We start from the raw sequence: 16,386 nt of genomic DNA, 5'->3' as shown, positions 1-16,386 counted from the left end.
CGGTTCATTGAGTCCACACCAACCCAAAGACCATTCCGCCCAGACCCAGTTCCACTTACCTGATCCCTGTGATCATGCATCTCCCCTGTTTCATCCCTATATACCCTCTACCACTCTTCACTCTTATATCCCTCATGCAGAGAGTTGATGAAAAAGGAAGGTTTCTCCAAAAAAAAAGTTAACACTCCCAATCTATTCATAAGCTCCTTTTTTTTTGTAGCACCAGCAATCCAAGTTTCAAAGTGCAACTTATTTGGCCTTGCCCTCCAATAGGTTTTTTAAAAAACAGTCAAGGATTTAAAGTGGTTTTGCAGCTGTCAGAAATGAGCCCGAGCTTCATAGCAGTCATTTTTGCCTCAGAAGTTGTGATCCCAAAATGTCTTATCTACAAATCATCTGGGTATCTTAACCCACTGTTTGGGCAGCCCTGCCTTTTTGTTTAGTTAACCCGAATCCAGATTGGACCCCTGCTTTAAGTAAGGTTGCCGAGTGTAATTTTAAATTTATTTCTGAAACTATTTCATTACATGGCTTACCCCTGCTCTGGCCATCAATCATGCACATGGCATACTCCCCTCCTATACCAACTGATAAGCAAAAATTCCCCAATTTGATGCTTGATTATCAGAAAAGTTTCTTTCTAATTTTCAATGCTTTTATACTAAAGAAAAATGTTTAATGAGAATGACATATACAAACTTGTTTTAATGTCCATGTCATTTTGCACGCAGTGTCCTACTGATTAATCTCCATTCCTAGAAATTCCAGGCCAGTCCTAGAGAGGTTGGCGACCCTCTATATCAGGCAAACTCTTAATGGAAAGCAATCCCTACTAGCCAAAAATGAGATGAAAAGAAATGAAACTCATTTGAAGCTCTCCTTATTGCTTAATGGTTAATACTACTGCCTGTGATGCTGAGGGATATAACTCATAATGGTCATGTTACTTGACTAATGCAGAGCTGTAGGGTTATGATCCAGGGGCATGAGTTCACATCCTACCATGACAGTGAATTTTGAATTCAATGAAAACTTGAATTTAAAACCTACTTTAAAAGCAAGAATATAGTTGTAAAAACCCAGCTGGGTCCTTTCTGCCATCCTTACTTAGTCTGGCTGATATGTTACTTCAGACATGCAGCAGTGTGGTTGAGTCTTGACTGCCCTCTGAAATGCTGGCCTAGCTTGCACTGAATGAATTCTCATGAATGAGTAAATGAACAAAAAAAAACCCAACTTTAATCTTCAATCAATGCTGAGTTAGCAGACCTCAGTAGTACGTGGTGGCTCGGTGGTTAGCCCTGTTGTCTCTCAATGCCAGGGACCTGAGTTCAATTCCAGCCTCAGATGATTCTGTGTGAAGTAGTGGTAGTAGATACATTCTCCCTTGTCTGTGTGGGTTTTCTCTCTCAGTACCAGAAATGTGCAGATTAGGTGGATTGGCCCTGCTAAATTGTCCTTGGTGTCCAGGGATGTGTAGGTTAGGTGGATTAACCACGGGAAGTATAGGGTTACAGGGATAGGTAGTGGGGGTGGTTATGTCTGGGTGGGATGCTCTTTGGAGAGTCAGTGTGGATTTGTTGGGTCAAATGACCTACTTCTACATTTATAGGGATTCTATTCCATTCTATAGTAGTACAGGCTTTTCCTCTGGTCCCATTGCTCCTGAGAGTCAGAGGGGGCGAAGTGATTTTTTTGAAATCTGTCTGATAATCACTTCTCTTTGCATGTTTAAACTAGAGTAAAAATGCTCCATAAACCTAAGTTTTATTATGCACTGACTGCTGCTACGTGTGGTAGGTTAGAATGTGATTAATTTTAACTGTAATTACAAGAGAAAATGTCAGAAAAACTTGATTAGAGACAAAAAAAAACTGCAGATGCTGGAATCCAATGTAGACAAACAGGAGGCTGGAAGAGCAGAGCAAGCCAGGCAGCTGCTAGTAGGTACCCTCCATTGACCAACCAGGTCGTACCTACTAGTACCCACTTCCCCCCTCCCCCCAAAAAAAAATCATCTGCAGCTCCCGCTACCCCCACACCCAGCCCTGAGAAGGCTTTTCCCCAAAATGTTGGTTGCTCCTTTCCTCCAGGTGCTGCCTGGTTTACTGTGTTCTTCCAGCCCTCTGTTTGTCTGCCTAAAAAAAAGTGCATTGATTTGGTGGCATTTGTAAAGGGAAATTGCTAAGATTTTAGGTTGTTGGCCCATTGTGTTTCATAGCAAAGGGGGACAGAAATTTATTCACTTGCTGCGCAAACAAAGGGTGAGGGAGAAGAACAATAGTTGGCAGGGGTCGGGGGGGGGTAAGGTCTGATCATTTGGAGGGTAGGAGAGATTGATGTAAAAGGGTTTTATGGTACAAATGCTGAAGGGACTGCAAATGGCTCAAGAACAAAAAGAAAAGCTGTGTCTAGATGGGGTGTGATTAGCAGGTTAGCAGCCAGTTAAATGTAAAATAAAGGGATTATGAAAGGGATCAGAGAAACTGAACCAAGAAAACCAGCACAACACAAAACAAACAATGGTTATGGATGTGAGTTTGCTCGCTGAGCTGGAAGGTTAGTTTTCAGACGTTTCGTCACCATTCTAGGTAACGTCATCAGTGAGCCTCCGACGAAGCGCTGGTGTTATGTCCCGCTTTCTATTTGTCTGGTTAGGTTTCCTTGGGTTGGTGATGTCATTTCCTGTTCTTTTTCTCAGGGAATGGTAGATTGGCTCCAAATCAATGTGTTTGTTGATGGAATTCCGGTTGGAATGCCATGCTTCTAGGAATTCTTGTGCGTGTCTCTGTTTGGCTTGACCCACTATCACTCGTATCCTTACATACAGATGAGGAAGAACACCACTTTGATTGGGACAACACACCCATCCTAGGACAAGCCAAACAGAGACATGCACGAGAATTCCTAGAAGCATGGCATTCCAACCGGAATTCCATCAACAAACACATTGATTTGGAGCCAATCTACCATCCCCTGAGAAAAAGAACAGGAAATGACATCACCAACCCAAGGAAACCTAACCAGATAAATAGAAAGCGGGACATAACACCAGCGCTTCGTCGGAGGCTCACTGATGTTGTTACCTAGAATGGTGACGAAACGTCTGAAAACTAACCTTACAGCTCAGCGAGCAAACTCACACCCAGAACCTCAACCTGAGCTACAAATCTTCTCAAAACTCGCAAACAATAGTTATGATGTAAAATTGATGAATTCCATGTTGAGATAATAAGGTGTAGAGCTGGATGAGCGCAGCAGACCAAGTAGGAAAGCTGATGTTTCGGGCCTAGACCCTTCATCGGAAAAGAGGGAGGGGGAGAGGGTTCTGAAATAAATAAGGAGAGAGAGAGGTGGATTGAAGATGATAGAGGAGAAGATAGGTGGAGAGGAGACAGACAAGTTGAGGTGGAGATGGAGCCAGTAGAGGTGAGTGTAGGTGGGGAGGTAGGGAGGAGATAGGACAGTCCAGGGAGGACGAACAGGTCAAGTGGGCAGGAGGAGGATAGTAGGTAGGAAATAGGGGTGTGGCTTGAGGTGGGAGGAGGGGATAGGTGAGAGAAAGAACAGGGTAGGGAGGCGGGGATGAGCTGGCCTGGTTTTGGGATGTGGTAGGTGGAGGGGAGATTTTGAAGCTTGTGAAATCCACATTGATACCATTGGGCTGCAGGATTCCCAAGCAGAATATGAGTTGCTGTTCCTGCGACTTTCAGGTGGCATTGTTGTGGCGCTGCAGGAGGCCCATGGTGGACATGTCGCCTGAGGAATGGGAGGGGGGAGTTGAAATGGTTTGCAACTGGGAGGTGCAGTTGTTTATTGCAAACCGAGTGTAGATGTTCTGCAAAGTGGTCCCCAAGCCTCCGCTCGGTTTCACCAATGTTGAGGAGGCCACAATGGGTACAGTGGATGCAGTATACCACATTGGCAGATGCGTAGGCGAGCATCTGCTTGATGTGGAAAGTCTTGGGGCCAGAGATGTGGGTGAGGGAGGTGGTGTGGGGGCAAGTGTAGCACTTCCTGCGGTTGCAGGGAAAAGTGCCGGGTGTGGTGGGGCTGGAGGGGAGTGTGGAGCGGACAAGGGAGTCACGGAGAGAGTAGTCCCTCCGGAAGGCAGTCAAGGCTGGGGAGGGAAAAATGTCTTTGGTGGTGGGGTCGGATTGCAGATGGCGGAAGTGTCGGACATGATGCGTTGGATTCGGAGGTTGGTGGGGTGGTATGTGAGGACGAGGGGGATTTTTTTTGGTTGTTATGGTGGGGACGGTGTGTGAGGGCTGAGTTGTGGAAAATGTGGGAGATGCGGTCAAGGGCGTTCTCTACCGCTGCTGGGGGGGAGGTTGCGGTCCTTGAAAAGCGAGGACGTTGAGATGTACAGGAGTGGAATGCCTCATTCTGGGACCAGATGCGGCAGAGGTGAAGGAATTGGGAATAGCGGATGGCATTTTTGCAGGAAGGTAGGTGGGAGGAGGTGTATTCTGTGTATCTGTGGGAGTCGGTGGGCTTGAAGTGGAAATTGGTTTCTAGGTGGTTGCCTGGGATGGAGACAGATGTCCAGGAAGGTGAGGGGGGTTGTTAAAGATAGTCCAGGTAAACTTGAAGTTGGGGTGGAAGGAGTTGGTGATGTGGATGAACTGCTCGAGCTCCTCCTCAGCACGAGGCAGCACTGATACAGGTATCAATGTAAAGGAGAAAAAGGTGGGGTTTAGGGCCAGTGTAGATATGGAAGAGGGATTGTTCCTCGTAATCTGCCAAGACGCAGGCATAGCTTGGGCCCATGCGGGTGCACTTCCTACAGACCAAGGGGGTGGCCATGGGTACCCACATGGGCCCAAGCTACTCCTGCCTCTTTGTTTCAGAACACTAAATAAAAACCAAAAGAACTGTGGAAGCTATAAATCAGGAACAAAAACAAAGTTTCTGAGAAAGGACCCAAAATGTTAACTCTATTTTCTCCTCTGCCAGGCGTTGCCAGACCTGCTGAGCTTTTCCACAACTTTGTTTTTAATTTCAGAACCCTCTTCCCCTCCCCCATTTCTGATGAAGGGTCTGGGCCCGAAATGTCAGCTTTCCTGCTCCTAGGATGCTGCTTGGCCTGCTGTGTTCATCCAGCTGTACACCTTGTTATCTTAGGAACTGCAGATGCTGGAGAATCCATTATTTCTGAACTCGTGTTGAGTCCTGAAGGCTGTGAAGTGTTGAGTTGAAACTTGACGTGCAACTGCTATTCTACCGTTCAAAGCTCATCCAGGCACAGTCTTTTGTTTTAATTAAAAACCAAAAGAACTGCAGATGCTGTAAATCGGAAACAAAAACAAAGTTGCTGGAAAAGCTCAGCAGGCCTGGCAGCATCTGTGGAGGTGAAAACAGTTGACATTTTGGGTCCAGTGACCCTTCCTCTGAACTCAGAGCTCAGTCTTTTGTTTATTTCCTCACTGTGTGCCTCCTGCCCATACAGGCATTCTGTGCCCACACTGTCCTGGAACCTCAGTAAGGCATGCAACCCACTGTTGCTGCTTCTCCCTCATCACCCCAATCCCAGCAGTTCACAACTTGCATTCCTTCATGTATTAATTTACATGAAAATAAGTTGTTCTACTTGACTTGTATGTTATGAAACAGGATAGACTTTAGAGAGCTAATAAATTTATTTGTGATTAAATGTTATTGCATAAAATAATGTATACTTTTTAAAAAGTGGGGAATATGGGAGCAAGCAGCTGTGATGTCCTTCTGCAAGTTGTTATTGTAAAGTTTCTGATGGACTGCAGTGGCATCACAGGGACTGTAACCATCTGCATGGTGAGTGAACCCTCAGCAGTGTGTTGGCAGCAAATGTAGCCTTCTGTGCTTGTCCCATTCCTGGTTCCTTTCATAGATTCGTGAACTTGTATTGAGCTTCACTGGAAGATTACAGCAGGCCAAGGACAGGAAAGTTATAGTTTGTTTTAACTGTTGTTTTCCCTGGTCAGAGAGCTTGTTGCAATCCACTGTATCCAAGGTCTTATGAGCCATGGACATGTCACTGAGGTACCTGAAAGCAGTATCATTTTGGATTCTGTCACAAAAGCAAAGATGAGAGAAATGTAGAAAATACTGGAGATGCTCAGCGCCTCAATTTAAGTCTATTTCTGTCTCCACAGAATCTGCCTCACCTCCTGAGTAGTTACAGCATTTCTGTTCTTATTTCAAATTTCCAGCATCCATCGTGTTCTGCTTTTGTGTTAGATTAAATGTGAGTGGGGGCAGAAAAATACTTTCCTGTCTGCGTCACTTTGATCTGTGTGGTTAAACGATTCTAAGAGATTTAGCCATTAAAGAGGGAGTTTCTTCATCATCCTTTTAAATGCGATTAGCTTTTTATCCCCCTTTTTAATTTAATTTTAAACAGTGGTGACATCATTCAATGTATTGGCTTAATCAATTTAAGATGTGCAACTGAAATCACAGCACTTATTTTCACACAATCTCAAAATGGTTAGTCATGAGGAGGTTATTTGGTCTATTTGCTATTTGTGTTGGTTCTCTGAAGAAGGAATTTACCTGGTGCCACTCCCAGTCTTCTCCCTGTAGCCCTGCACATTCTTGCTTTTCAAATATTAATTCAAATTTCCCCTTAATGACTCGATTCTGCCTCCTCCACACTTTTGGGTAGTAAATCTGCAGCCTCAACTGCTTGTTATGAGCAGAAGTATCTTCTTTTGTCTCCATTGTTTCTTTTGGCTTAACTTTAAATCAGCATAACGTGACAAATGTAACAACAGTGAATACCCACGTACAAACATTCCAGTAAGTAAGATGGCAGATGGCGCACACGACTATCTAGTCCAAGAAATATAGTGCAGAGCATCATACTCACCTTCTGTACTTGCTTTTTTTTAAATGTTCATTTAAGCACTTTTCCATTTTTGATATTTTCTCCAAGGTTTCCTCAATTTTGGTGAAAACTGCAGATCAGTGAACATTGGAGCAGTGTTGGTTTGCACAGATAGGGAAGTTTTCAAATTTAATAAATATGTGCAAGGAGAGACTGCTTGTTAAAGGATTGCAAATGGGATAGTACACACTTACAAGAGAAGCAAATATGATGTGAGATGAAGCATTTTCACACGAGGGGTTTGGGTTTGGAAGGCATTGCCAGGAAGTGTGCTGGAGGCAGAGCCAGTTGAAACATTCAAAAGGGCTTTGGATAATTATTTAATTGAAACAACATACAAGGCTATGACAGAAGATGGGTAAATGGAACTCTGTTATAATGCTTTGACAGAGCCATGCAGACACTAATGCCGAATGTTCTCCTCCTGCACTGTAATGAATCTGATGGCAGTCAGGCAAAGAAGCAATAATCTAAATCTCTACCCCCCATTAATAAGCATTTCTGACGGTGTTACTTCTAATTGTTGCTCTGGACTGTGCAAGGTGATCTTGTAGTGAAAACTGTTGCCTCTGTTTGTAGCTTCCACAGGCACTGAGTTGGAATTGGCCAGTAACATAATTGGGCTTGTGGTGTTCGTGTCAGTGATGTAAGAAACTTTATTCTCAAAATAAACCAAAGATGGATACTGAGAAAATCTGCATCTGTATAAGGATTTTGATTTGTCACACCTCCTTTGTGCTGTCATGACTCAATGGCACAGTGCACTGGAAGTCAAGCCCCACTACTGTTGAGTTGACATATGTGAAAACTTGATTCAATCACCAAATTGCCTAATTGAGGTTAAAGAACATACACACCAAATTTTAACACTGGCAAGAAAATATTTATTGTAATCAATTTACTTTTGCCTAGTGGCAAGAAAGAGACATGAATTGTGTGACTCTATGGAGTTTGCACGTTCTCCCTGTGTCTGTGTAGGTTTCCTTTGGGTGCTCTGGTTTCCTCCCACAGTACAAAGATGATAAGGTTGGGTGGATTGGCCAAACTAAATTGCCCATAGTGTCCAAGGATGTGAAGGCTAGTTAGATTAACCATGGGAAATCAGGATTGCAGGGATAGGATGTGAACTGGATCTGGGTGGGATGTTCTTCAGAGGGTTGGTGCAGACTCAATGGGTCGAAGACCTGTTTTCACACTGTCGGTATTCTATGATAAACAGATGTTGACTTTGATTTTTTTTGTCATGTGTACCGAAGTAGTATGAAAAGCTTTGTTTGAGAAGTACAGGCAGATCAGAGTTTGTAAAAAAGACTTAAACAGAGGCATACAGGTTATATTGCACAATGTGTGGTAGGCGAGATCAATGTTAGTAAGATCAGCATTATTTGAGGCTAGAGATTCCCTTTATCAGTCTAATAGTGGCTGAGAAGAAGCAGTTCCTGAACCTGCTTGTGCATGTGTTGAAGCTTCTGTATCTTCTGCCTGACGGGAGAGGTTACAGGAGATCGTTACTGGGGTGTAATTGTCACCTTTCTGTGGCAGCAAGCCGTGTAGATAGAGTTCACGGATGGAAGGCTAGCTTCTGCACACAACCTTCTGTAGTTTTTTTTATGGTCCTGGGCAGAGCAGTTGCCGTACCAGGCTGTTATATACCTGGACAGTGTGCTTTCAGTGGTGCACCTATAAAAGTTGGTGAGGGACCTTATTGACATGCCAAATTTCCTGAGCCGCCTGAGGAAGAAGAGGCATTCTTGTGCCTTCTTGACCGTCTCATCTACGTTGAAAGTCCAGGACATGTCCTGGGACGTCGTCACTTCAAGGGACTTGCCACTTTTCACCTGCTCAACCTCAGCTCCATTGATGTAAGCGAGGGCATGTTCTCTTCCTGAAGTCACCAATCAGTGCTTTAGTTTTGCTGACATTGAGACAGGTTGTTCCCATTGCCCCACATCACATAACACAAATGTGATCAGAGATAACGGGAACTGCAGATGCTGGAGAATCCGAGATAAGCGTGTGGAGCTGGATGAACACAGCAGGCCAAGCAGCATCTCAGAGCACAAAAAGGGTCTAGGCCCAAAGCGTCGCCTTTTGTGCTCCTAAGATGCTGCTTGGCCTGCTGTGTTCATCCAGCCTCACGCTTTGTTATCTCACATGACACAAATGTGACGGGTGGAGAAGAAAATTGGAGAACTGCAGAAACTAACATTAGATGGCAGGTGTTGAGTTGCTTCCTGTGCCTATGGCATGAGGTTGTAGATGTACTGGTTCTCAAGTTTCCATTCGTGAATTGGGGATTTGCCCTTTTTGTGCCCATGAGAGTCATACATTGTGTCTGCGCTGACTTATTACTATCCCTTTCTCCCCATGCCCTTGCCCACTATTTCTGTCTAGATAATCATCCAATACCACCTTGAATTTCTGAATTGAACCTGCCTGCACCATATTTACAGGCTGTATTACCGTATACTTAACTACCTGCTATGTGGGGGGGGGAAAAAAGATTTTCTCCCATTTATCCTTGCTGCTTTTGCATATCGCTTTCAATACATGCTGTTTTGTTCTTGTTTCTTTTAGGAGTGGAAATTGCTTCCTCCTATTTATCTCCAGCCAGCTTATGATTTTGAAAAATTGTAACAAATCTCCCCTCATCCTCCTTACTCAGGAGAACCGTCTCAATTTCTTCCATGTTTCATTTTCTTTTCCCCATTTTTCTTTTCAATGAGGAAATTTGCATAGAGCAGTTTAGTTGGAAATGGTGAATAAGAACAGCTACCAGGAAATGTTCTGTTACCTCTGCACACAGGAAGGAGAGAAAGAGATTTGGGTTCTTTCACCTTCACACGTTGGATGTTTCCGCTGTTATCCACATCCAAAGCTGTAGCCCGTTGCCCCTGAATCAGTCAAGTGGTTGTGACTATGTTGAACTCACAAGATGTGCGCACAGCCGATACATCTAGCATTCTCTCCCAACGCTTGAATGAGGCAACATTGTAGATGCAACTGAAAGAGTTCCAGAAACTTGTTTTTAAAACTGAAGCAGCACCATCCACAGTTTTCTTAGTTTTGACTAGCCTCTTTTTTTGCATTTTCAGTCCTCAGTCCAATGAAAAATGTCTTTACAATACTCTGTTTATCACGTGAGAGGTTTATGAGCTTATTGTCCATCTGAGGATCTGATTTCTGATCGAATTCTCTAACCAACTGTCCGTAGTTTCTCGGAGAAGTATTAGATTGTAGAGTATAGATAGTAAGTTGTATGTAGAGGTTGGATCTCAAACAATGACAAGACAGAATACAGGCAAGAAATTGAGTGCTTAGTAGCATGGTGTAAAGACAGCAATCTCACCATCAACATCACCACAATGAAACTGTTGGCCATTGACTTAAGGAAGTGTAGTGGAAGGCACTGTTAACCCAGAGACCTAGGTAATGTTCTGGGCACCTGGATTTGAACCCTACCATGGCAAATGATGGAATTTGAATTCAGTAAAAATCTGGAATTGAGACTGATTTGGTTGATCTGGTTCTCTAATGTCTGTCCTTACCTGGCCTGGACTACACGTGACTCCAGACCCACAACAATGTCGTTGACTCTTAACTGCTTCTGGAGATAGGCAATAAATGCTAGCCTAGCCAGTGACTCTATCATCCCATGGTGAATTTTTTAAAAAGAGACAACTTGACAGTTATGGCATTTGCAGAGAGAGAAATAGTTAACATTTCAAGATTAATAAGATTCTTTTAAGCCTGCAGGAAATGACGACAGGAGAACTGATGCTGGTATAAAAAAGGTGGGATATTGTGGAATTGAAAGGAGACAGTCTTCGTGAGAATGTGCTGTGGAGTCTCAGCTCGGGATCAAACCCAGTTTGCAAGCATGCTGGTTGAGTCTTGTACTGGGGCTAAGATATGGGGAATTTAATCAGCGGCTCGTGTGCTCTGTGTGATTGGGATCGAGGGTAATGGTTGGGGTCATTATCGAATGATACTGAATAGAAGGAGGGCGTTTTAGCCCATTGTTCCTGTGCCTGCTCTCTCTAAATACTGCTTTAATTCACTCCACACCTCTGGGCTTTTCCTATACATGTATTTCTCCTATAATGTGATTGCGTGACCTTGTGCTGTAGAAAATTGCATTATGGAGAAATTGCTGTATAAAATCACTATGCTAAACAGTAGAAAGTTTGCGTAATCCAGACAGTGTCCACTATTCATCAATTGCCTTGCAGCAAATTTGCATTAGCAGAACATGTGTTATAACAGAAATACCTGTATCATGGCAGCTCTTGCCTTTTGAAGTTTTTTTTTTAAACCTCTGTCATCCCGGTTCGATTGACACTTTCCAAAACATGAGAACACTACAAATTGGAGCCGGAGTGAACCATGTGGCCCACTGAGGAGGAGAGCAGGCTTGAATTGCACCTTCTGGTCACTTGAGGTATGCATGGATTCCTCCAGGGATCTGTCTAGTCCAGCCTTGTATGTATTCAGTGATGGAACAGTCACAACCCTCTGGGCTAGAGATTTCCATACATTTACAGCCTTTCAGTGACCATAAGAATTAAGAGCAGAAGCAGGCCATTCAGCCCATCAAACCTGTGCCATCATTTAAAGGCATAGTGGCTGATCCAATGATTGTTAGCTCCACTTTCTGCCTTTCCCCATAACTTTTGGTTCCCTTACTGATTTAAAAATCTGGCACTGAATAAAATTAATAACTCTGCCTTTACAGCCCTCTACAGTAAAATAATTCCACAAATTCATTACTGAGAGTAAAAACTCCTCTCATCTCTGTCCTAAAAGGACCACTTTTTATTCTGAGGTTATGCCCTCTCTTTTCCATGATGGAAAGCAACATTTCTGCATCTTGTGTCTGTCACATTCCCTAAGAGTCCCGTATGTTTCAATAAGGTTACTTCTCATTGTTCTAAATTCCAATGTGTAGAATCTACTCAACTGCTCCTCAAAGACTGCCCATCCAAACTAGGATTAGCCTGGGGTGGCACGAGCTCAGTGCTTAGCATTGCTGCCTCACAGCAGCAGGGACCTGGGTTCAGTTCCACCCTCTGGCAGCAGCAGGGACCTGGGTTCAGTTCCACCCTCTGGCAGCAGCAGGGACCTGGGTTCAGTTCCACCCTCTGGCAGCAGCAGGGACCTGGGTTCAGTTCCACCCTCTGGCAGCAGCAGGGACCTGGGTTCAGTTCCACCCTCTGGCAGCAGCAGGGACCTGGGTTCAGTTCCACCCTCTGGCAGCAGCAGGGACCTGGGTTCAGTTCCACCCTCTGGCAGCAGCAGCCTACGTGCAGTTTGAATGTGCTCCCAGTGTTTTCCTGAACTACTTCTGGGTGGTCCGTGCCGTGTTGTTCCCCTGCCCCCGTCCAAAGATGCACAGCTTACGGGGATTGGCCAGGCTGAATTGCCCACTGCCCAGAGATGTGCAGGCTAAGTAGGCTAGCATGGGAAATGCAGTGTTACGGGGTTGGTTTGGGTATGGGTGCGATGCTGTTTGCAGGGTCAGTGTTTACTCGATGTTCTGAATGGCCTGTTTCCACACTGTAGAGATTCTGTAGTAGTAAACCTTATCTGGACTGTCTCTGATGAAAGTGTATATTAAATAAGGGCCCCAAAATTGTTCACATCATTCCAGCTGTGGTTTAACTAGTGCATTGTAGAGTTTGTTAACAGGACTTTCCTACTCCTATCCCTTTGAAATAAAGGCCAAGACTCCATTTGCCTTCCCTATTACCTACTGAACTTGGATGCTAGCTTTTTATGATTTAGGCACAAGGACACCCAAAAGACCCTCTGTTGAAGTTTTCTGCTTTTTTTTTCATTTAAAGAATATTTTGCTCTTCTTTCCTTCTTATCTTGGTGCATAATCTCATGTTAAATTCCATCTACCAAGTTTTTACCTGCTTGCTTAACCTGTCTCTAACTTTCTTTGAATGAAATAATTTCTTGCCTCAGGCCTAAATGATCAGCCCATCACCCCGAGAAAATGCCCCTGTGATTTAGATTCCCTGACCAAAAGAAACAATCTATTTTTCCTATCAAAGGATTTCAATTAGATTTACTTATTTTTCAAAACTCCAGAGAATATAGGCCTGATTTACTCAGTACCTCATCATTGTTCTACTTCATCCCAGGGACCAATTTATTAGACATACCTGTACTAACTTTAATGCAAGTAGATCCTTTTTATAAAGGTGGAGACAAAACTGCACGTTACTCTAAATATGGTTTCACCAAAATCTTGTGCACCTTCCACAAGATTTCATTATTTCTGCATTCCAATCCTCTTGAAATAAAAGCCAATTAGCCACTTGACATCCTAATATCTTGCTGCACTAGCTTTTTAAATCTATGAAGAACTTGCAAGGGAATATAGTGTTTAGTTTGATTTGATGTATTATTGTCATGTACCTAATGTGCAGTACAGGCTGCTCATACTGTACAAAGTTCAAAGGTGATGGAACAGGGCGTGGAATACAATGTGATGGCTGCAGAGGAAGTGCACAAAAGTGGTTGATGACTGTGTTCACAACTCTCTAGTTTCTTACTGTCCTGGGCAGAGCAGTTGCTGTACCAAATAGTGATGCATCCTGATAGAATAGGTTGAGCAAGTAGGTAAGAACATCGAGACTAAAGGTATTTATTCACCTTGGGCAGAAAAGTAAAATATTTTTAAAAGCAGAGACTGGGAAACATTAGAGGGACCTGGTTGTCATAGCACCTGAATAACTGAGTTACTATGCACCTAAAGTGAGAATTTAGGAAAACAAATAACCCAATGACAATTGTGAATAGGTTGCAGTATTAAGAGCAAAGTCTTAATGTAGATGTAGAACGTTGGTAGACCACATCGGGAATACTGCGTTTGGAAGGATATACTTGAGATTGAAGGAGAATAATCAATGTTCACTGTAAAATAACTTGACAGAGGCCAGTATCCCATCATCAAGTCATCCTTTATTTACATATACAGAGAACTTGACACAGCCAGTTTTGAGTGAATAGGATGTCTGGCATTGCTGTTTATATCTGTCAGCCAGGGCTCCCTGATTGGGGCTGTTAACCTGATCCAGTCGGGAACTTATTCTGAGGTCGACATGGCTGACCTCATTACAATCACTACACACTGGATTGATTGCTGGGATTAGTATCTCTTCAAAGAAAAACCCTAATCAGTCTAGGCCTGCACATCATAGAATTTAGAATAATGTAAGGTGAACCTTTTGAAGTGTGTGGTATTCTGAAGGGGCTTGACAAGAAAGAACTGTTGGGAGGACGTTTCCCTCTGCTGGGGAGTCTAGTTCCAGAGATCACCGGGCTCAGAATAAAGAGTTAGCCATTTAGAACTGAAAGGAGAAATTTCTTCTTCTGCGCTTATGTGTCTTTGGATTTGTCTACCAGTAGAGAACTGTGGGTGTTTAATTATTAACTATATTGAAAATAGATTAGAATCCAAAAATGTATCAAGGGATGGCACAAGAAAATGGAATTAAGGTGTAAGATTGCCCGTGATCTTATTAAATGGCAAGGCAAGCTTGAAGGGCAAAATGGCCTAATTTATTTATATTTGTATCTGTTCATAACACTTCATTGAGTATTTGCATTCTCTCTAAGGCCATGTTTTACCCAAAGTGTTGTTGCCCTGATTTCACTTAATATTCCAACTGGGACCTGACCAGCTTTTTTTATATATAAAAAAAATTAACATAACTCCTTTGCTTTATTGTGTTGCCTCTAATGATAAATTTAAAGACATTATATGGTAGCATAACGGGTTTCATGACTTGTCATGTCAACATCCAATATGTGTGAGCACCTGATATTTTGATCCTTGAACCCTCCCCCTCCACCGCTTTAAAATTGTAGCTGATCTCTCTTCATTCTTGCTGACATGAGTCATTTTCACAAACTTCACCTTTTTGCATTTCTATTTCACCAGTAAACCTGTGTCCTACTGAAATATGTTAATATCCTCTTCCTTTTTGCTACATTTCTGAATATGTATTTCTTTTAATGGTAAATCGCACGTACTCTGCCCAAATGCAGGTCATTAGTCTGAAAAGGTGTAGTGATCCCAACCCATGGGTAGTGCCGACCATACAATTCCTCTAGTCTAGAAAACCAAATTTCTCCACTACAATACTGCTCTCGGTTGCATATTTTGTGTCTCTGATTTATGCAGCAATTACACAAATTTTGAGTAACAAATTTTATTCATTGAGGCTTCATGTCTTCTCTATGCTTGAGCTCTGGCTTTCAGCTATGTTTACTTTACCCTGAGTTCACACCCAACCTTAACCAATCAAGTGTAGGAAGCACCAATAGTAAAAGAAAAAATCATAATTAAACATAAAGCAAAATGTTTAGTGTTTAATTATTCTGCCCGTTAGTCAATAGTGTGGCCCTGCTCCCTTTTAAACCAACTGCATTTGATTTTGCTAACAAAACCAATTGCTAAGTGGTGAAAATATCATCTTTCCTGATGCTAGGTTTCAGATGAGCTGGTTAATTTGGGGCAGAAGTCATTTTGTACAAGACCAGCAGAAGTGATTAACTGCTTTGTATCTTGTGGAACAACAGGTATTGTTGGATGGATATCTTATGATTGGAATTGATGGATGCGAGGCGGCTGACGGTACTGACTGGTTCTGTTATCATGCTTCCTCTTGTTGCATCTTTCCTGTGGGATTCTGCAAGAAGAATGACATTGAGTTAACGACTCCCAGAGGTAAGTCATATGTGGAAACTAAACTGCCACCTTTTTAAATGGTTATCAAATATTAGCAAAGGAAGAGCCCCAAATAAAATTATGGATAGCAGCATGTACGAGTGAATTTAGATCCCAGGAGAGAACTCGTTGTTTTGTTTCTGTTTTCCCTCTCTCTTTATCTCCCCCTCCCCACCCCCCCTCCGCCACCCCCACCCAGCTTCATCCACCACTTCTTGCCCCACTGACTCTGTTCACGTCCCTGGAGAGAATGTTGGCTGAGGCAAAGTTCTGTTGTGCTGTCCTGTCCAAGATTTGTTTCGAATGTGTGAAGCTAGAAAGTAAGCAAAGCCGGCATACACTTACTATACAATATTTGACCCTGGAAATTGATGTGTTGCCCAATGTTTCCATGAATGTGTATAATACCCCTCATGCTCTTAATTCATTCCAGTAGGAGACACTGGATGAGTGGAACCCTCGAAGCATTCCTTCACTTGTTCACTGGTTGTGGAGACCCTTCATATGAGATGCATGGATAGGGTGAACAGCTAAGGCCTTTTCCCCAGGGTAGGGAGGCCCAAAACTAGAGGGCATAGTTTTAAGGTGAGAGGGGGAAAGATTTGGAAAGAACTTGAGGGGCAACTTCTTCGTGCAGAGAGTAGTGCATATATGGAATGAACTGCCAGAGGAAGTGGTGGAGGCTGGTACAATTACATTTGAAAGCCACCTGGATGGGTATATGAATAAGAAGAATTTTAAGGAATATGGGCCAATTGCTGGCAAATCTGGT

General features: G+C 43.1%; 1 protein-coding gene across 3 annotated transcripts in view; it reads left to right on the top strand.

The window, feature by feature from the left end:
- The window catches only part of LOC125447227 (lethal(3)malignant brain tumor-like protein 2), a 158,294-nt gene that overhangs the window by 40,909 nt on the left and 100,999 nt on the right, over nucleotides 1-16,386 (top strand). For all 3 annotated transcript variants that reach the window (XM_048521472.2, XM_048521471.2, XM_048521470.2), the window contains exon 12: nucleotides 15,467-15,614. In XM_048521472.2, coding sequence (XP_048377429.1) covers nucleotides 15,467-15,614 — 148 coding nt within the window. The remainder of the gene's footprint in view (nucleotides 1-15,466; nucleotides 15,615-16,386) is intronic.

This window comes from Stegostoma tigrinum, chromosome 38 (genome assembly GCF_030684315.1).
Source record: "Stegostoma tigrinum isolate sSteTig4 chromosome 38, sSteTig4.hap1, whole genome shotgun sequence".
Classification (NCBI taxonomy): Eukaryota; Metazoa; Chordata; class Chondrichthyes; order Orectolobiformes; family Stegostomatidae; genus Stegostoma; species Stegostoma tigrinum.
This window is presented reverse-complemented; position numbering and strand designations above follow the sequence as displayed.